Source organism: Brienomyrus brachyistius, unplaced genomic scaffold (genome assembly GCF_023856365.1).
Source record: "Brienomyrus brachyistius isolate T26 unplaced genomic scaffold, BBRACH_0.4 scaffold110, whole genome shotgun sequence".
In the NCBI taxonomy this organism is placed as follows: domain Eukaryota; kingdom Metazoa; phylum Chordata; class Actinopteri; order Osteoglossiformes; family Mormyridae; genus Brienomyrus; species Brienomyrus brachyistius.
Window position 1 is genome coordinate 119,556 of NW_026042385.1, and position 20,992 is coordinate 140,547.

Consider the following 20,992-nt stretch of genomic DNA (forward strand, 5'->3'; position numbering starts at 1 on the left):
GGGGTGTGTGCGTGTGTGTGTGTGGGGGGGGGTTATAGGGCAGCAGGTGATGGAAGTGCTCAGGGAGGTTTCTGCTGTAATGGCTTCGAGGGCTCCGCCCACAGACCTTTGATCTGAAGAGGGCTTGGGGGGTGGGTGGTTACTCTGTGCTTCCTGTCTCTCATCAGTAGCTGTTCCTCTCCATCTTTCCCTCCACATATCCAGCTCCACCCACTCAGCCACCTCATTTACATATGAAAAAATACCCTGAGGGTCTTGAACAATCTCAAACAATCGCTTTTCTTCGTCCCGGGCAGCTTCCTCTCCTTCTCTTGGAGGTTTATTCCAGCTTATTGACAGCGATCAGCAGCCCACCCCCAGAATCTCTCTGGCTCCTCACCGACTCCTGCTGCTCGGTCTGGGACATTCTGCCTCCCCTAAAGGTCTCACGGGCTGATGCAGGACCAAGATGCACAAGAAGAGATGTGTCTTAAAAAATTTTATTTTAAAATTCAGCAGTCAAAGTAAAAGGAACCAAAATGACAGACGGCATTGTTGCATTTACAAGTGCCAAAGATCTTTTTGGTATGTTAGAATTCAAAACAAAAACAAAACGAACCAAAAACAAATCATAAATAAGTGTGTTGGCTGTTTGTGGAGAGGAGTTTCTCAGAGAGGACAAAGGGTAAGGCACAGAGACCCTGTAGCAGGGAAGGAGAGATTCAGAGAAAACATCTCAAAGGGGAGCAACAGTCTGGCAAAACACTCTTAAAGGCAAAGATCTTCGTTCCTAATGGAATCAGCCAGAACTCTTGATAGTCAACAAGCTCATAAGTACATTCCCTTTTAAATTCCCTTTTGCTTGAACATCTGACCTATTTACAGTAACCGTTAGACATCCTTCCTTCACAAAATATCTATGTACAGTTTTTTAATGATTTATACCAAAATAGTTATACCATATAGATCAGAGTGTCATAACTGGATTTATCGTTGAACATACATTTATGGTTGACGTTAATCAGCAATGCTAGCTGTTTGCTTAAGCGATCGTTTCAGTGGCGAAAGTTTGTTTGCCTCATAAACCTGTCCCTGAAGACCTCAACGCCACCTGACTTATCCAGTGAGTCTGGCTGAAATTTCCACCTTTATCAAGCCACGCCCCAACCCCTCCAGGCCCCACCCCCCGGCAGACTCCTCCCACTTACAACCACCAGCAGCAGTCAATTGTTAAGGCTAGACTCGTCTGACCGACATTTGGCAAAGAGATTTTAAGTTTACGCAGTTTGCCGTGATCGGGTAACTCTCTGCCTGGGGTGGATTAACCGGAGGATCGAAGTGTGGTACATTTACCAGGCAGGGGTAGCGAGTGTCGTAGGTAGTACAAGTACGCACCAGGAGTACAGACACGCAGGTAATTACACGCAACATGAACATTTTCATATATATGGTCTTTTAAAGGACCTGTTTTTTGCTGGAAGTTTCCAGAATTCTATGCAGCAACAGCAGGGACTAGAGCCTCCTGTGCCCCATCCAGGAATGTGAACTCCAGGCGAATCATGAATAAAACCCACCCCTGTCATTCCATGTGTCACCAACAGGGCGGCGCAGCTTCCAAATGGATGGACTAAAAAAGTGCAATGGAGAGAGCATATGTACAATTGGGTAAAATGAAACAGAAGAGAGGCTGTAAGATTGGGGGTTGATATACCTTCCTACATAGGGAGGTGGAAAAGGCCCACTGTCCTTCAGAAACCAAAGTGGGAGGAGACATCGAAGCCTGTCAGTCACCGTCACCCGCATCCCATTGGTTGAAACTGAGAATGATTGACAGCGAACAGCAGGGACGCCCACCCGCCGTGTGCTTCGAAGCCTGATCTCTGATTTCTACCTGCTAAGTCAATTGTCCACAGCAAATGGCTTGACTCCAGTTCGGCTGTAATGGAAACTCAATGCTTTGCAACGTTGTTTCTGATAATGTTTTTAAAAGAATAACAAGCAGCGTATTGCGCCTACATTCAGCGCGGAGAGGATCCCTCCATCTCCTGGGTCTAAAATGTATTTTCTTCTGTTCTCTGTGAAGCCAAATTTCCCAGAAGGCAACAGGAGCTTCAGCTCATCTTACCTCACCAGTCGGCTTATTTATGCATTTTCAGTGCTAAGCTGGGGATTTAGTGTGTGTGTGTGGGGGGGGTGTATTGGACACTCTCTGATTCTGACGGCAGCACTGACGAGTCCAAACTGCGCCCACTTCCTGTTTTCAATCAATGCCAAGCTACCAGCCTAAGTAACCAAAATGTAGCCCCTCCCACGGCCCCGCCCACCCTGCCAAGTGGCCTGCATGTAAGTGGGCCATAGCCAGAAAAGCCAGACCGATTCTTGAAGGACAGGAAAAAGAGAGAAACTGCACTCTGCTTGCACATGGGCTACAGGCAGAGATGGGGAGTGAAAGGCCTTTGTAAATAAAGGCAGCAAACTGACAGAAAGCCGTCACTCAGCTGCAAAGCAGCATATGGTCATTAGTCACTGACTAAAGTCAGTATTAATAAAATGTACAAATAAATAGCCACCATTTGGTTCCTTACTGTCTGCACACGTTTTAGCTCTGAAGCAGGAAAAAGAGAACACGAGAGAGTTAATTCGCCAACGTGACGGACAGGCTCCACCCCCCACCCTGCCACAGCCAATGGATGTCTGGGCGACCCCCCCATCCTTTCAGTAAAGAGGCAAAGTTGGGGTGGCGTTCCATATCTGCAGCGACCATAAGGAAAAATGGAGACCCAGTCATGGTGAATTCACTAATTCAAAATAAACAGACTCGGGGCGGGGAGCTGAATCAGACTCGCCAGAATAACCGGGAGTTTTCTTAGTCAACAAAATGCAGAACCTCGTTAATTATAACTGGTACGAGGATGGAGGAAGGAATGCTCAAAGTGTTTCCTTTTAACAACCTGAAATATGTAATAAAATTGTCACAAATAAATAACAGCATAGAAATCCAGCCGCAGAGCCTCCAGTCCAGCAGGGGGCGCTACCTGATGCGGCCATCGGCTCTGGGGGGCCGCAGCTGAGATTTGGGGTCTGGACTGAGTGAACTCCATTCGGCCTTGGCACATGCCTGCAGGCTGGGGCAGGCCCCAGGGCCCGCCGTGCACACGCTCATGGGGGCCCAGCCCTCAGCCACCAGGCCGTCCACCCAGCGCTCCAGGGCAGGGCCTGTCAGTCCGGCGTTGCGCTCGGCCGCTTCCACCTGGCCCAGGTGCACGGGGATGTTGAGGATGGGGTTCAGGCCATGGAAGCTCTGCTCCATGTAACTGTTCTTAGCAGGACCGTTGTGGAGCCTCAGGGCATCGTCTGGAAAGGGGAGAAGAAACCAGAAGGTGCATATAAGCGGGGTCTGTCCAGCCACGAGGACCCGCACACGAGGACGAGTGCTTACGGAGAGGACCAGCACAAGAGGACAAGCACTTACGGCGAGGACCCGCACATGAGGATGAGCGCTTACGGCGAGGACTCGCACACATCCCTCCAAGCCTCTGCCCCCATCCCACCCTGCTTTAGCTCCGGCATCACACCAATCACAGATTACCGGATGGTATTGTTGTTCTTGGGCGTGTGGGGGTTGGTGACTTTCTGTGGGCTCGGTTCCATCCCCGTCCTGATTTAATCTGGACAATGCGGACACTGTTTACGCCGCACTCTTTCCTGTGACGGTCTGGTGACTCATCCCACACGCAGAGGTGACGCTAATTTTTAATGCTGGCTGGAGATGTACTTCTGACTTTGGAGTCACTCATGAAGAAACAGACCTTCTTAGATAGCAAACAGGTTTAGATCGGTGGACGTTTAAACAGCCTATTTAAACAGTTTATTTGCTTTCCTGCATTAAGCATGGAGGCCCTCCATGCTTACCACTTTTGTTTGTTGTTGTCGTTTGTGGTTACAAAATGTCACTTTGGGGCCCACACTCCCCTAGTGCAGTGACAGTTTGTAGCCAACAGGGGGTCCCAAAGCCTTGGGGGCCCCATGCAAATGTATGGTTTGAGTAGTGGGCCCCTTAGCATCATCTTCATAATCGGCATCAAGCTCTCCTTTCCTCTGGAACTTGCCATGGTAACTTGCCTGGTGGGTCCGTGCCTCACCCCGGCCGGTGGTGTCCATTTGTGATGGTGCACCACAGAATCAGCCCCCCTGCCACTCGTACCGGATTCCAACCGCATTACGCTGCCGTCTCACACGGTGAGATCACTCTCACCTCAAGGCCCTGCCCACACACCCCACCCGGCCAGTGGCGGCAGCCACAGGGAGCCGCTCTGAGATAATTCAGGCTACTCCATTTAGGGCTTGCGCTGGCCCACATTGAGTCATCTAACTCTTGATGGATTCTGTGGATTTCACCACATGCGCAGGTCACATGACCCTTCTCTACTCGCTTCGAGATGAGAAAACTATAGAGTCGCCTTGGTGATATTTTACCAGAGGCTATTTTAGAAAAACCTCAATACGGAATAGTTCATTTTGCCCCGGTGGAGGTCTACAAAGATGCGGGCAGCCAAAGAAGTCCAGGTCGGCGCTACAGAAGTTACCGGAAGGAAGGCTTTGCTGGAGCATGGCAGCATTACGCCCCTGAGTGCTGGCACACACTCGCCGTTCCAAAACACGCACAAAGGAGTACAACTTCCAGGAACGCAGACATGCCACATTCACCACCATCACCTGGTCCCCCTCAGAACCTTCCAGTGGGCGGAGGCGGGGGCGGGGGATTTGTGATCCCTAAGGCACAATGAGGTTGCCTACTTGGCTGCAGAATTCAGTAGCCGGGGGCAACGTGCAGTGCTGCACAAACACACACACACACAATGTCTCCTGCACCGGTAATGTGACACAACGGCCTGCTTGCAATCAATCTGACCGTTTCATGGCTAAATGTTCCAGCCGGAATGTTCCAGAAGCTGCTCTCTGTGTATTCAGTTCTTGGTCAGGGTTCTCCTTTTCAGAAATGCTCGCACATCGGCGACTTACAGCAGAGGGAGGGTCTCCACATTCCTCCCAGCAGCCATGATAAAGACCCACTGTGCAAAGTGGAATAAACTGCAGCTTTTCCTTACAAAGTCACTTGTTGTTAAGGTGCCAAATTGCTTTTTAAATGTTTCCTGGTGCTGTGAATCACAACAGGGTGCTCACTCTGCATCCTCCCAGTGAAATAAGAGTGAGTTTAATACATAATAGCTGGTTAAGTCACCTTGGATAACAGTATCTCCCACCAGAGAAGAGAAATGAGTGTTACTTAAATTGGTTCCTGCTAAATCAATTTATAACTGACAGCTCACAGTAAACTCCATCCACTGTAATGAGCGACAGCTCACAGTAAACTCCATCCACTGTAATGAGCGACAGCTCACAGTAAACTCCATCCACTGTAATGAGCGACAGCTCACAGAAAGCTCCACCCAAGGTAATGATTGAGAGATCACAATAAATCACCACCCACAGTAATGACTGTCAGCTCACTGTGAGCTCCACCCTCTACAATAACTGACAGCCTGCACTAAGCTCCATGCACCACAGCAACCGACATCTCACAGACTCGCAGTAAACTCCATCCACTGGTAACGAGCGACAGCTCACAGTAAACCCCACCCACTGCAGTGATTGACAATTTGTGATAAATCCCACCTTTTGCTCTGAAGTCTGATATCGCCCTGCAGTAAGTAAGAACTTTTTTTAAACTCCGAAGCTGAATCTCGATGCAGTGACAGTGACCCACCTCGGCGGATGGGCTGTCGGTCACTGTAGGCCAGCGGGACGATCAGGAAGCGGGTGTCGGCCACGGCGGCCCACTGGTGCAGCACGCGCACCGTCCAGATGCCAGGCCTGAGCGGCGGGTTCAGCGGCGGCTTGTAGTGCGTGAAGTCGGCAGCGCCGTCGATCAGCACGTCGTAGGTGGCGGCGATGACGTTGGTGGGGTCCACCCACACCACGGTCACCGTCACGTTCGGCCCCTTGGCCCACTGCTGCATCCCCACCGGCTCGTCCAGGGGGCCCATCAGGTTGCCGAAGTTCCGGAAGATCCGCTCCTTGGCATCCCAGTCTGTGCCGATCTGAGGGGGGAGGCAGTGCAGTGAGCAACGCGGAGCCCGCGGTCGCTCTGGGGGGCAGCTTCGGCGACAGGGGGGGGTCTCACGTCGAAGGGTCATCCGCGCCGAAGGAAAACAACGAGCCCCTTAACCGCTTTCATCACTCAGTCGTGCCTCCCGCATGCTAAGCACCAGCTATTCTCCACGGCGAGGAAGGACGGAGGCGAGATCGTTCAATTTACAGGAACAGAAAATAAAAGGTCGTCGGCTTTAGATTAGAACGTAAACCGGCCAGTTTGCTTCGGAAGGGCAGACCAAATTATAAATGCGACACGCACAGGCGCCCGAGGACGCACGCTACATGGCTAGAGGTCAGCGGTTTCTAGCGGTGCTCTGAAATGCATCATCGCGGCTTTTGGTGGGAAACATGATGTCTTAAATGTGTGTTTTGAGGACTATGGGGCTGGGCTGAAGAAGGAAGGAGAACTTATATGCACTTGTCTGGGGCCAGGGTTAGGGTAGTATGTGTCAAAAATGGAATAAATAGCTAGAGAGTAGAATCAGGTGATTCTAGCTGGTCAACAGAACATGCTGCTGAAGCATTAAATAAGGAAAGTGATTCATTAATATTTAGTGTATTGACTGTTTGTGGCCAATAGGAGGCTCAAACCTCAAGGGCCTCGGGCTGAAATGTGGTTAGAGTGGTGATGAACACTGCCGCTTGTGTGGCGCCGCCCTGGTGGTTACCTCTATAAACTGCAGTCGAGAGAAGCTTCCCGGAGGGCCTGAGAACCTGAAGGCTGTCTTCGGCGTGACCCAGGTCTCCAGGGCCTCCACCTTGCTGGTGGCCAAGTTGGTGGCGTGGTGCCTGACCAGGTAGCCCTGGAACTGGTCGGACATGAAGTAGAGGTGCACCGACACTGGGTGTCCCACGGGGAGGTACCTGTGGGGGTGGGCAGGATGATTCAAGGATGGTTGCGATTCGCATATCTGACTGCATCATGGCACAGTGTGGGTCTTCTTCTGACGGATGTTCTGGGGGAAGCAGAAGCTGTTCCCTGCGAGGATCTCCCTGACGTCAGCGCGCTGATGCACTACTACCCCGCTACTTCCACCCTGTTCCTCCCCCTCCCTATCTCTCTCTCTGTCGCAAACGCACATAAGTGCACACACACACACACACACACACACACACACACACACACACACACACACACACACAGACACAAAGATTTGTAATTATATATTTGTGGGGACTCTCCAATCATTTCTATGGGGAAAACTCTAACCCCTACCCAGCCCTAACCTTACCCATAAGTAACCAAACAAAATATTTGTAACTTTTTGATTGCAGTCATAGATTTTTATTAAATTGACGTTCCCCTTGTGCAGGCCAAAAAAAACGCCCCCCCCCCTAACGTCAAAATTATAGGTTTTTATCACATTCTGGGAACATTTGGTCCTCACAGTGTAATGTATACCTGGACCACACACACTCACACACACACACACACACACACACACACACAGATGCAGCCCCAGCAAGTGCTGGAGTCCCAGACACTGACGTCAGAAATCCGCCCCCCCCCCCCCGTTCCCATATGCCTGCCAGCTGATCACCTCAGCATGGCACAGAGGTGCGGGCGTGCTAGCGGGATCTCCTCTGTAAAGTCACCCTGACACACACACACACACGAAACTGCGAGCTTTATTCGCAATCGACCTCGGGATTTAACCTGCTCTTAACCATTCTTGTTCTCCTAACTTGGCAACTTGGCTGCACATTATGCAGCAGGACGTATGGCGTGATCATGCTTCATGACAGCAATTTTTTTATCATGTAATATTTGTTTATTATTTCATATCAGATGGAAGCCAGATACAGATTCTGGGGAATAACGTCTGAAGGAGGTCGGTCAGGATAGACGAGTTAATTTTCCTCATCGCTTACTAAGCCTTATAAATGTTTAAAATGTTCTGCAGAATAGTGACAACCTAACAGCGAATTCTGTACGAGGTCCAGTAAGATGCGGCGGGCGGGGAGGCTGGCTGAACTGGAGCGCGGGGGGGGGGGGTACTGGAGGTGCGGCAACGAGCAACAGGACCGGAGCTGGACCGCATGAGATTGATGCACACGCAGCAGGTAATGCAGCCGAACCATGAAGGGATCGACCGTCCCACAACCTGAACACGACCCCCCCTGCTTAGAGCCAGTTCCACCAGGACCAGAATCCATCATGGAAATGTGACCCACAATTCTGGGCCGGGAGGGGAAGCCCCTTGATGTCCTCAATTATGCCCCCCTCCCACCTCGCTGCCTTTTTCAGAGGCGCACCACTTCCACGTTTACAGGCAGAGCTCCGCTTCGGAAAGCTGTTGGCATTCCCGGGATGAATTATTCATGGGGGAGAGAGGTGCAAAGATCAGGGGTCTGGAGGAGCCTCAAGGAGCTCACAGCATGTGGTGGGGGGAGTGCGACGGCTGGGGATGTGACTCGTCCTGGGGGCAGATACAACCCCCCCCCCAAGATGTTAATAAATGTAAATATGTAGCGAGTCAGAAGATGGTAGGTAGCTGTTTAGCAGAACATGCTGTTTCAGCATCTCCTAAATAACGTGTTTATTTGACATTTAGTCTAGAGACTATCTGTGGCCAACAGGGGGCCCCACACAAATGTGCGGTTTGAGTGGAGGTAAACACTGCTGCTGCCAGCCTCGGTGGGGGGGGATCGCCTGATCAGGGGATCCCATCCCTACCTAGCTCTCGCACCTTATCACAGTGACTCCAGCCACCCACCACAGGGCTCCCATTATGCCCCCCCCCCCCTCCCCACCAGAGAGAAACAACATGAAGCTTAGATACACGCCGGCTGTCACCTGGATGCAAACGTGACGTCGGCCACCCTTCAAACAGGGAGGGAGGGAGGTATATGACAAGGAGAGGGGAAGGTGGAGAGCGCAGGCAGACAGGAGGAGGACAGGAGGAGGAGGAGAAGGGGAGCACAGGCAGATAGGAGGAGGACAGGAGGGACGTGAGAGGAAGCTGCCCTATGCCTCCTGCTCAGCTCATCTGTATTCTGGGAGAAGCTGCAGGACTCGATCCCTGCACAGCCACCCTGACAAGCAGAACAGCAAATATTTACACATGCCCCCCCCCTCCCCGAGCCAGCAGTCCCCAGTAGGGTGACAGAAGCCCTTTCACTGCGGCTCCTCCCTGCCCATGTCACTCGAAGTAAAGAACAGTGACTCGCTGTCTCCCCAGAAGCATGGCCGCTAAAGCCCCCCCCCCCCCCCACCCCTACCCCCCCGCCACCTGAAGCCTAGCCACATTCACGCCTGGAATAAGAGCTGTGGGGGAATGAAGGTCAGGTGCATTCTGGGTAATACACACAAACTGTAACGTATAATGGCCTTCAGTTTTTCAGAACACACCATAACCAGACTATCCCTGGTACCTCACACTTGCCTTCTCTGTCCACCTCACGTGCCATTGGATGGAGAGCCTGCCTGTCAAATTCACTCTGTCCTATAAGCTGCAGCAGGCGGGAGCTTAATGGCAGATGGTTACGTTACAGTAACTTTCCACTAATAGTCCTTTGTGGCGCCTCACAGTAAATTCAGTCTTTTTTTAACTAATTTTTGGGTAAATAATGCAAATGTGGTAGTTGGGGTTAGACAGCAACTAGGGTCGAGGTGTTGCAGTGATAGAGGAGCTTTCCGGCACCAGGGGCCGACTCTGACCTGCAGCTGCTGGTGCTGGGATTTCCCTGCGCCGGACTGGCGGCATGCGCCAGGCCCATGCGTCCAAAGGCGTGGTAGTAGGTCAGCTGGGCGTCGGAGAGGCTGCCGACTCCGTCGTGCTCGTCGTACACGTTCTCCCAGTAAGCCTGGAGCCCAGGGGTGCTGGGGGCCAAGGGCCCGAACAGGAAGGCGTCCAGCTGGTTGATGACCTCCTGGTTGACGCTGGCCTCAAACTTGCGGGCAAAGAAAGTCGGCCTGGTGGTTTGCTGCGGAGGGAAAAGACGCCGCCAGTCAGAGCGAGGGATCTCAGCGGGGTTTACGAGAGAGGATGCGCACGGTAGACAGAGCCGTGAGAGACTGACAGCTTCCCTCGCCGGCTCCCGGGGCGAGGAGTCGGCGAGAGGCACGGGAGGCGTGAGGGAGCCGAGGTAAAAATAAGATCAGAGTGCTGCTATCCCAGGAGGCCAGGAGGCGCGCGTTTATTAGGGAAGGAGGAACGCTTCCACTCAAGCCTGTCGTCTGCTGACAGAGACGAGGCTCATGTGCTGCAGACCGAGCCTGCAAAAGGGGGGGGGGGGGGGGCTCAGCCAATAGCGATGGCCCACCAAGAACCACAGACCAATCCCGGGGGTTTAAATCCATCTGGAGTGTCCGTCAGGGAGGGGGCACAATAGTCCTCTAGGCTCAGATTCGGAGGTTCGGAATCAGGGACGTCAGGAATAGGGGGAACAGGAGACCACCCCCCCCTCCTTCCCAAAAAATAAAAAATTAAGGATGTGTTCCTTATCTTTCATTATGAAACTGCGTTACTGAGGCCAATTTGCTGTGCATGAGCGGAGCAGAGAGTGAGGATGAAACATACCTAACAGAAACTGTAGTCCTATATCAGACAAAATCATTTTATCAGATGGGTCAGTCGTTTTTTTAGTTAGGCTATGTTTAGTTGTGGAACTGTACCCAAAACAAAGTTACTGTTTTAGATGATGAAATCTGTATTATTTTTAAAGCTTTTTTACAATGCAACCTTTCACAATGTGACTACTGCATGTGTCCCCATTGAGATATATCTCGATATTAAACACCTTCCCCCCGCCAGTGCTGGGGCAAATGCGGTCCCCTCCAATGTCACGCTATAACGCCATTGTTCTGAACAGATTCAGGCCTGAGGAAACCGTCCTCAAACAACCTAGACCAATTGCAGCTTGGCTCTGGGCTGGGGAATACTGGGATTGAGGCGGGGGGTAAAGCTGAGTCCCCAGTTGAGCAGGTGTACAGAGAAGGAGGCCCGCCTACAAAATAAGGAAGTAGGTTCAACCCCCAGCCCACTTGTCCGTGCTGGCGAGGAGCGGAGCCCACGGACACCCACGCGGAGGAGCCTGCGGTGAAAGGCAGAGAGCTGAATGCTCCTCCGCGGGTTAGTGATGGGTCTGCGTACATCCCGGAGGACCGGGACCATGAGCACTGCAATCCAGAGGCGAAGGAACCCACAAGCACGCGATTAGCGGAGCGAGGAAGGCGACTGCGCCCAGAGACGCTCCTGTGGCCTGATTTAGAGTGCTCTACTTTTGGAGACGGGGCCCAGTTTGAGGTGATGACTCACGAGAACCCCAGCAGACCACAGCGAACAGAGGAGCGCTGGCCGGGAAGCAGATGGAATCGGGCGGCACCTGTGGGTCGAGGGAGCCGGCGGGTCAGACGTCCCGGTCCCCCGCACTCCGCTGCCCCAGTTGAGCCCAGGCCTGGCCCTATCCCGCTCAAAGAGGATTCTCCCATAATGCCCATGCCAGTTAACCCTTTGTAGAGACTGCATCCAGGCTCAAGCCCCAGTCTGCCTGGTTTGAAGGTCTGGGCCCAGGTGTGGAACAGGAGGACGGTGGCGGTGCCTCACCTGGAAGCGGTGGAAGTCGGCTGGCTTGAAGTCGTTGGGCGAGCAGCCGCACCAGTCCACGATGTGCTTGTACTGGCACTTGCAGCCCAGACGCCGGTTCCAGTTGGTGACACGCAGGTTGTTGTCCACCATGCTCTCGCAGTACGGGCTATTCTCCAGGACCGTGTGGAAGAATGACTGGGGAGGGAGGGCAGGACATATCAGATGGGCAGCCAATACATGTGGCTCCTCCACAGGTCAGGAGAGATAGAATTTCTGGGCAGACCTGGGGGAGTAGGTACAGACGCCCATGCGACCCTCGTCCACAGTACCAGCCCTCACCTCCGCGGGCAGCAGCGTGTAGGCGTAGAACCGCTTCATGCTGGCGACCAGGTCGTCCTGCGAGTTGACCACGTACTCCACGAAGGCTCGGTTGAGCAGGAACCAGTCGGAGCCCCCGTCCACAGAAATGCCCTCTGGGATCTTGCGGTCGCCCAGCCTCCACATGTGGGTATCGCACTCATAGAAGAGGCGGTCCAGGCCCTGCTTGCGGATGAACCTGCAAAGCCAGGAGCAGCCGGTGGTGAGAGTCGGGGTGACTTTACAACACCACCGGGAGGAGGGGTGGAGTTGAAGAATCAGGATGTCAAACAGCTACATGAAGCCTTCTCATCCCCTTTCCTCAAAGAGCCTGACATCTCCTCAAAGGATGGAGTCACACTAACTGAGCATGACAGATGTAGGGTGGGTGGTGCTCAGCAGGTCAAGCTTTCAAGTGACTCTGTGGCTGTGTCTAAATTCACAGGCTGCACCCTTCGAAAGATGCAGTCTACGAAGATGTAGGCTGCGCCCTTCAAAGGTCAAACAGACAGCGTTGTCAAATGGCATGGCCTGGCCTGCAGATAATTTCCTATTTGCGTCACCGGCTGTTCCCGGCCTTTCCCTTGAGTGACGAAGCGCCGCTCCTACCGCCCAGCCAGGATGCACCCACTTTACCTCTGTGTAGTGAACCATGGGATAGATTGGGCCACGACGGACCATATGGATGCTATGTGACTCGGCAAAAGAAGGACGCATTTCTAGGCCGCGTTTGAAGTAGCCTCCAAAATGGAACAGCCTTGTCGCATCCGTGTGACGCATTCAGTCTTTGAATGCGGCCTTCAGAAGATGCAGCTCCTGAATTCGGGGACAGCCTATGTCTCCTTCTGGCTGTCTTTCATCATCAACACGAGGGTCGTGGCTAAGGGCAGTGGGAGGGTCCGCCTTTAAGGGCATTACATGAAACTTCGTGGTGTTTTAAGGATGGTCGTCACACTCACCGTGCATTGTCTCTCCCGTGAGATTTGATGAAGTTCATGTCTCGGTATTTGGAGAGGAACGCCACCAGCTGGTCATTGGTTCTAAAGATCCAATGAAATCGATGGGTGATTAGAATCAGTGGAGCCATGCCCGTCCGAACACCAGCGAGCAGGACCAGAGGAGCCTTTGTTCCACCGAGTCTATAAAACACTGAACATCTACTTTGGCTGGATGCCCACAAGGAGACGCTTTTGCCGCTGACTTGAACTTGCAGTGGAAACAGCACTGGGAAGGTGCATGGCAGTACCCAGGGGTGCGACAGGTTTCATGGTAACCAAAACAAATAAATCCTGACCCTCTTCCTGACGGCATCGATAACTGTGTCAAACGCTTATGGTGCCATGTCCTAGATCAAACGCGAGCTGGGGATTACGACAGAGTACAAATTGTCGACAGCATTACTGTGGGATTATATGATTTCTTATGGAGAAATGAGAACAGACAAGAAAACAGCCGACAGCAGATTTGCTGACACACACCAACCCGTAGAGGGCGCTACAGGGAAAGTGGAAATGGTGGGACTGTGGCTTTGAGCCAAAAACTGAGCTTAAAAAGGTCGGTCCATAAAATGTTTTTATGACTGACAGACTGTGTCATTATTAGAGAGGATGGCCTGCATCTGTCACAGACAGGCTGTATTATTATTAGAGAGGTAGGCCTGCATCTGTGACTGACAGGCTGTATTATTATTAGAGAGGAAGGCCTGTGTCCGTGATTGACAGACTGTGTTATTATTAGAGTGGAAGGCCTGCATCTGTCACAGACAGGCTGTATTATTATTAGAGAGGAAGGCCTTCATCTGTGACTGACAGGCTGTATTATTATTAGAGAGGAAGGCCTGCATCTGTGACTGACAGGCTGTATTATTATTAGAGAGGCAGGCCTGCATCTGTGACTGACAGGCTGTATTATTATTAGAGAGGAAGGCCTGCATCTGTGACTGACAGGCTGTATTATTATTAGAGAGGCAGGCCTGTGTCCGTGATTGACAGACTGTGTTATTATTAGAGTGGAAGGCCTGCATCTGTCACAGACAGGCTGTATTATTATTAGAGAGGAAGGCCTTCATCTGTGACTGACAGGCTGTATTATTATTAGAGAGGAAGGCCTGCATCTGTGACTGACAGGCTGTATTATTATTAGAGAGGCAGGCCTGTGTCCGTGATTGACAGACTGTGTTATTATTAGAGTGGAAGGCCTGCATCTGTCACAGACAGGCTGTATTATTATTAGAGAGGAAGGCCTGCATCTGTCACAGACAGGCTGTATTATTATTAGAGAGGAAGGCCTGCATCTGTCACTGACAGGCTGTGTTATTATTAGAGTGGAAGGCTTATGTCTATGACTGACAGACTGGGTTATTATTAGTGTTTGTTACGGGTAAAGAAGGAGTGAAAATCAGCCCCCCAGAGCGATGAGTCTCTGTAGCGCCCTCTGGTGTTTCGGGGGTGCAGAGTAGCTGGATCTCATTATTCTGTAGTCTAACAGCGCTGCATTGATCCTCACACCCTAATGCGGTTGAAATGGCTTAAGCGCAGCATCGATCTGGGGGCGCCATAGGACTCAGCACGCTGGCACAGCGTGTCTCACAGGCAGGCGCGGAAGAGGGCAGCCCAGGTCACCGTGGACACGTCCGGCGCTGATGTGGTGCCAAACCAAATAAGAGCACGGCGAGGCAGGCGGACTAGGACAGCGGGAAGCCTAGGTCCGGGATCCACACCTGGGTCAGAACACACTGTTCCAACCCCAAACGCTGCCTGGATGCCAGTGCGGACCCAAACTTTAGAGGACGAACAGTGGATGGTTCTGTCGAAAAAAGCCAGGAGTGGTTCCTCGAAAAAAAAAGGAATGTGCCTGTTATGTCAACAGCAACGCTGTAAAACCTAGCCTGGTTTTAACAGCTGAACACAGCACCAGTAGAATGGGTTAGCTTATGGGCCTTAAAGGTATTCATCGCTCAGCGAGGAAGGCGATTGGCTAGGGTTACCATGGCGACGCTGTCACTCTGAGGGTACGACACAAAACAGACTCGCTGTATCTCCCAGTACAGGGAAATTTCCTGCGCTGCTATGCCCTGCCCACCATAAGCTCCAGACCTAATTTTCCTTTGTTTTTTCCATGTTGGGGGAGCAAAACAGCCATCAACTCGCAAATGTATTCTTCTTCTGGGGGCACACGCCAAAGTGCACCGATGTCTGCCTACCTTTTTCGACCGCGGCAGTAACGCTCAGGGTGGGTCAACCGCAGTAATATACCCATAATCCCATGCAGACCAAATTCAGGTCATTTTCCCAAGAACAATTATCACTGTCAGTGACCAAGTTAATTCTTTCAGGAATCGTTAATCGATGTTAGTTCCAGCCTCAGGTAATTCATGGACAGCTGGAAAACAGAACAGGATCTTTTTCCTCAGTACCAGAAGGGACAGAGCGAGGGAGGCTTGTGATTTAGTGCCATTACTTGGCTTCCTGGTACATATTTTTCTCCAGATACACACCTCATCCCTCACACCTCTCCGATTGGCCCTCGACTGAACGCCCCCTCACCTGATTGGATAATCAGCGGCGCTTAGGTTGATGAAGAAGTCCCAGGTCCAATCCTTCATGGTCAGGAGATCCTTCATGCTGCGCAGGTACATGGTGAGCAGGCTGGCTCCACCCCAGATGGTGGACATGCGCCAGGGCGTGACCCGTACATTGGGATACTGGCTCGCTAGCGCCACCACCTGTCTATGCAGGTAGTTGGAGCGCTGAAAACAAAGAGGAAAAAAAATATTGCAAGAGGAGTGTAAAAATCCCCGAGATGCCAGCTATAATCTGAGATGTGAGATGCCTATAAGCTGACTGAAAAGTAAGCTGAATGTAGGCACACTGGCAATCTGTACCGTGGTCACAAAACCTCAGCCACCACCTATTATTGGGATTAATTGTGTTCTGCAATCGTCACGGTGACGGAGAACCTGGTCCACGTGGATGTAGTAGTAATGGGAGGAGTGGTAGATGGCCTTAAAGAGGCGCTGCAGCTGGCGAGAAGCCCGGCCATGGATCACCAGGACGAAGGCGATGCGGACAGGCACGGTCGGGGCAGCCTCCACGGGGTCCTCGTCCCACTGGGCATTCACGGCGGCCTTGCCTGGACGCAGACACAGACAGGCATGTGGATGGAGCGAGCTGGGTGCGGGAGGTGTCACTCCTTAAGGTGTGTTGATGTTTAAATCAGTCTGCTGCCCTGAATTACAGGGTTGGGGGGGAGCTCAAACCCCCCCCCACCAAGACGAACCCTATAGATGTCAGGCAGCAGTCAGGAATAACACACAGGAAGCAGCAATGACAGCTTGCATGTGCCCATTTGTGGTTTTTCTAAATGCACAGAGAGTATAAATAAACTGGGCCGCTCTGCTCTGTCATGGGATCCGGGGCTGTCTGGGGTGGGGTGTGGGATCATCAACCAGGGGTTACGGTTAGCGCTGCCATGGTAACCCCAACTCCATGTCCATATGCATACCCTGCTTTATATGTATCGCAGATCACCCCCCCCCCCGCCCCCCCCACACCACTGCTGTGTCCTTGATGTGGGCTGAGGGTGGAGGTGACCAGCATTGGGGGGAGCATTTTTGCCAGCTGTATTTGTCCTGGAGTCCCACCGTTGGTGTGTGTGACAGGCTGCATACATGTGACTGTCTTTCAGTCCTGCTCTTGCTCTCTGCCCCACCCTCTCTGCCCCACCCTCTCTGCCCCACCCTCTCTCCACCCCCACCCTCACTCTGCCCTGCCTCACTGCAGACACCCACTCTGCCTGTCTAAAAGTCACCACTGCTATCCAGCATGATCTGCCTGGTGCGTTTTCATCACAGACAGCGTGATGTTCGGCCTTTGGGGGGGGGGGGGGGGGTGCTGAGTGTGGGCACGGCACATTAAAACTCCAGCACGCCATACTGCTGCTCCGACAGGCTGAAGGGGCAGGGTGTCAACCTCAGCACACAGGGTGACACCGCCTAGGATCGCCTGGCCACATGGCCGGGCCCAACCCTGGGCCTACTCTCCTTCCGGCTGAGCAGTTTTTGGTCAAAATAATTAGCCCAGTAATTGAGCTAATTGAGCGTTCATTAGACATAAGGAAGCCTTCCGATGCTCTGTCCTCCAAGACCAGGACCGGGAGGGGCTGGGGGGGACAGAGGGAGGCTCCCAGTGTCCTTTTTTGTCAGAATTACTTCGCTACCACTTCAAAAGAAAGGCAGGACATCAAACTATTGGAAAGGCTTCTGTCAGCAGGAACTGCGCTGCTTTCAAAATGAGATTCTGGCGTGGGCTTGGAGCAGACGTCTTAGAGATCCGAATAAAATTTTAAAAAGTGAGAATGAATGAAAATAAGAGTTCATCAAGTCTGAGCTGACAGGTGTGGTGGGGGACGGCACTGTGGAGTAGGTGCCAGCAGGACAGGAGGTCTTCTGCCCTGTTCACAATCACGCCCTATAGCAGTGATTCCCAACCGGGGGTACGCGTACCCCTAGTGGTACGCGAGCACATTACAGGGGGTACGTGGAAAAAAATTTTATATTTAATTTCCCTGATGATGGGTAAATATTATCAGCCATTCCATTAGCTGTGCCCTGGTATAGAAAGAAAATCTATCTGGGATGTGTTGCTTAATGAATTAAATGTTCAAGTTATGGAGATTTAATAAAATGTTTTAAATTTGATAATCAGTTGTACGTTCTACTTTTATTGAATCATCAACACATTTGACAAAGGGGGTACTTGTGGTATGAGAAAATCTCTCAGGGGGTACACAATTCAAAAAAGGTTGGGAAACACTGCCCTATAGGCAGGACTAGTCTGGCTTGTGTCATGCTAGTTTACCCAACTGTGTGCTCGGGTACAGACACAATGCCGGAGCTAAGCTACGGGAGACGGTCCGTCTCGCACACCCGGAGGGCTCACCCACGTGCTCTCCATTCCCTTGTTAACAGTCGGGAAGGATGGCGTGGTGCGACTCACCAATTACACATGACTCACGACTTCAGGAAAAGCACAATCTCTGAGCTCGCTTTGCAGTTGTAATTACCGGCACTGTTAGCATCTGACACGAGTGCCGCCGCACTTAATGTGGCTGCTCCGCATGCAGCCTCGTGTTTCATTTACCATTTACTGGTAGAAATGATCACCATCCCCAGCATTTACAAACACACCGCTAAGCTAATATTGGCGGTTCACTCAGACGACCTGTGGCGTGACCAAGCTTGCGTACGGTCTAGATGCAACAAGAGGACTTACCCTCTAGGGGGCAGTATCGAGTCACCCGCTCCGGCATGAGCTGGCGCTCTTTGTGTCGGCAGTAGACCTCAGCGATCTGCTGCCGGCACGCTTTGGTCTTGGCGCGAGACAGGGCTGAGATGGCCTCCTTGCCGCTGATCTCACACTTAGGGGGGTGATCGTAGCGGACCTCGGGGACATCGGTGAAGGCTTCCCGGCTGAGGGGGTATGCGTGCTGCTGATGGGGCCGGGAGTCCCAGGGCCCACCTTGTGTGTTTGAGTGGTTCCATCCCTGCTGTGCCACAGCACCTTCTTGCAGGGCTTCATTGGAGCTCTTTCTCAACCTCACCAAACGACTCTCCTGGGCGACCCTCAGCCTCTCTTTGCCGGGGGTCTGTCGCTGGGGCTGGGAGCGGCCCTCGAAGTTACTGTGATCAATGCTCTCAAAGTCTTTGGGCACTGAGTTCTCGTTGTTGCTGTCCACCCGCACCTTCTCCTTGGGCCGATGAGGTCGGTACCCAACCTGCATGGGCAACAACAGAGCAGAAGCAAGTTAGTGTGACGTGAGAGCCTACGGGCCAGTTCATCCAGCCGAGAGAGAGAGAGAGAGAGAGAGAGCGAGAGCTATGCCCATGCCAGGCCGCCGGGAAGGGTAACCCTGGCTTCAACAGCACCACCATCTCAGACGCCCTCTGCTCGTGTCCTTGAACAGCAAATCATCTGCAGACAGAGGCGTGAACCCGGCGAGCCAGTAGACCATGTCTGTATGAGCTCCAAGCCGGCACCAGAGGCGAGAGGAGTCAGAGGAGGAGGAGGGACACGAGAGACGCAGAAGAAGTGGTTTGCTACTGGCATAGAGGACGGGTGAGGTCAGGAGGAACCAGACAGGCATGCATCACGTGGGACAGGAGAGACCAGAAGTAATGTAGCATAAAGAACTACCGGGTCATCCCACGAGGCGAGAGAGGGGTATTAGTGTAGCACACCAAGCTGGGGGGGGGGGGGGTTCTCAACGGTCAGGATCGGGCTTTTAGCCAAAGGGTTGCAGGTTCAAATCCAAAAAGCAAACTGCTGTCACTGGGCCAGTTGTTTAATCCTGCGACTGCGCCGCCGCATTTCCTGCATTTAATGCGGCTAAGAGAGTAAAGTGAGTAATTTGCTGGGGATAAAAGGGTTTCCTCACACACTACAGTGAGTAAATAAGACACGCACTGGGATACAGACCTCGCCTCCGACGGACGGGCCGTTCTCTGTGTGTCAGAGGAACTAGCACTGCTCGCTCAGTGCTCCGTCTGACCATGCCACCCCCACCTCGCTTGTCCAACAGCCCCCCAACCCCAGAGCACCTCAGACCATCGGATGGGGAGGATCGAGAGGGGCTCTGTTCTTTCCTACCTCTCTGTCCTACAAGTTTGTCCTCGGAAACCTCGAGCATGCTGGTGAGCAGCGAGGCAGGGAAATCGCAATGGTACCCCCCCTCCGCCCCACCCGCCGGAGGGAAAAAATGATTTTGATTAGTTTGTGTAAGATAGCAGAGAAGATAACAGGGGCCCATGAGTCACTGCTATTCGAGTGACCTTCTCACTCCGGTGGCGACAGAGAGCACACAAAACATCGAATGGGGCCCATGTTGAGGGGGGGGGGGTGTGTGTGGGGACACACACAATCCAAGCCTGGAAGATGAAGGGCATATTCCAAAAAACGATATTTATCTCCAGACTTAATAGATACACTCGCACACAAACACACTTTTCTCTTTCCCTGGTCATCTTTTTCCAGCAGACTTTGGTCCCCTGTCAGCTGCACATTACAGGGGGGTAAGAAGGTGGGGAGGGGAATTATGGGGGCCTGTAATTAATCGCTTAAGGCACAGCCAGCAGCGAGTGCCAACCACCAGGGAGCAGACAATCGATCGCCTTTTCACAGGGAGTGACAGTTTTCCCAGGGTGCACTGGGACGTGGGCCACCAGTCTGCTGCAGACTGGGTGCCGTACTCCATCCGTACATCAACCACCCCCATCCCAGGCAGATTTGGTTTATTCTGCTTGTTGCCTTTAAAAGTACAGGTGAAAAGTGGGCAGGGCATGGCAGCCAGTATAAACCCTGTAAAAGCTCAGGCACACACACTTCTTACTGCTCTTGGCCCTCTTCAGACTCAGACTGTAGCCCTCACACACTCTTTTGGTGACGCCCCATCTGATCAATGAGTAAAATCTCCCGGGTAAATTCTCCCTATGCCGCAAGGATGCCTGCACTTAACTTACCATGGTAAACCGTAAAAGTCACCGCAGATAGAGCCCGGTCAATTAGGTGTATAGCAGGCCAGCTGCGCGAGTGGAAGGCTGTGGCAGGCACCCGGGAGGCATCTCAGCAGAGCTGGAGGATGCAAATTTCACTCATGCTTTACCGGGTTCTCCGCATGGAGCTTGGGAGCCCGATTTGTCGAGGGGCTGTGATGAAATTAGCCGTTTGGATTGGGAGCTGCTGCAAGTGCGGAAGGTTAACTCAGTTTGTGATGATTTCTCTTCAAGCACCTCGACTTCCATAGCTTCACATCTCCATCAAGCATCAGACAAGGAGTCCTAGCAGGGCTATCTACACAGCCGCTACACAGCCGCTACACAGCCGCTACACAGCCGCTCCTCATACTGCTGTGAGGACAAGGGTGAAGTCTAGATTTAACCAAGGGCGCTGCCATAATCCTCCTTTGTCACTCCC

General features: G+C 52.4%; 1 protein-coding gene across 2 annotated transcripts in view; it reads right to left on the reverse strand.

Moving 5' to 3' along the window:
- Nucleotides 1–463: 463 nt before the first annotated feature.
- Nucleotides 464–20,992, reverse strand: part of LOC125727685 (xylosyltransferase 1-like) — a 33,665-nt gene continuing 13,136 nt past the window's right edge. For both annotated transcript variants that reach the window (XM_049004563.1, XM_049004565.1), the window contains exons 2-11: nt 18,296–18,797; nt 15,982–16,154; nt 15,569–15,771; nt 12,983–13,063; nt 12,006–12,222; nt 11,685–11,861; nt 9,797–10,062; nt 6,804–6,999; nt 5,747–6,080; nt 464–3,333 (exon numbers count right to left, since the gene is read on the reverse strand). In XM_049004563.1, the coding sequence (XP_048860520.1) occupies nt 3,011–3,333; nt 5,747–6,080; nt 6,804–6,999; nt 9,797–10,062; nt 11,685–11,861; nt 12,006–12,222; nt 12,983–13,063; nt 15,569–15,771; nt 15,982–16,154; nt 18,296–18,797 (2,472 nt within the window). In that variant the 3' untranslated portion in view covers nt 464–3,010. The remainder of the gene's footprint in view (nt 3,334–5,746; nt 6,081–6,803; nt 7,000–9,796; nt 10,063–11,684; nt 11,862–12,005; nt 12,223–12,982; nt 13,064–15,568; nt 15,772–15,981; nt 16,155–18,295; nt 18,798–20,992) is intronic.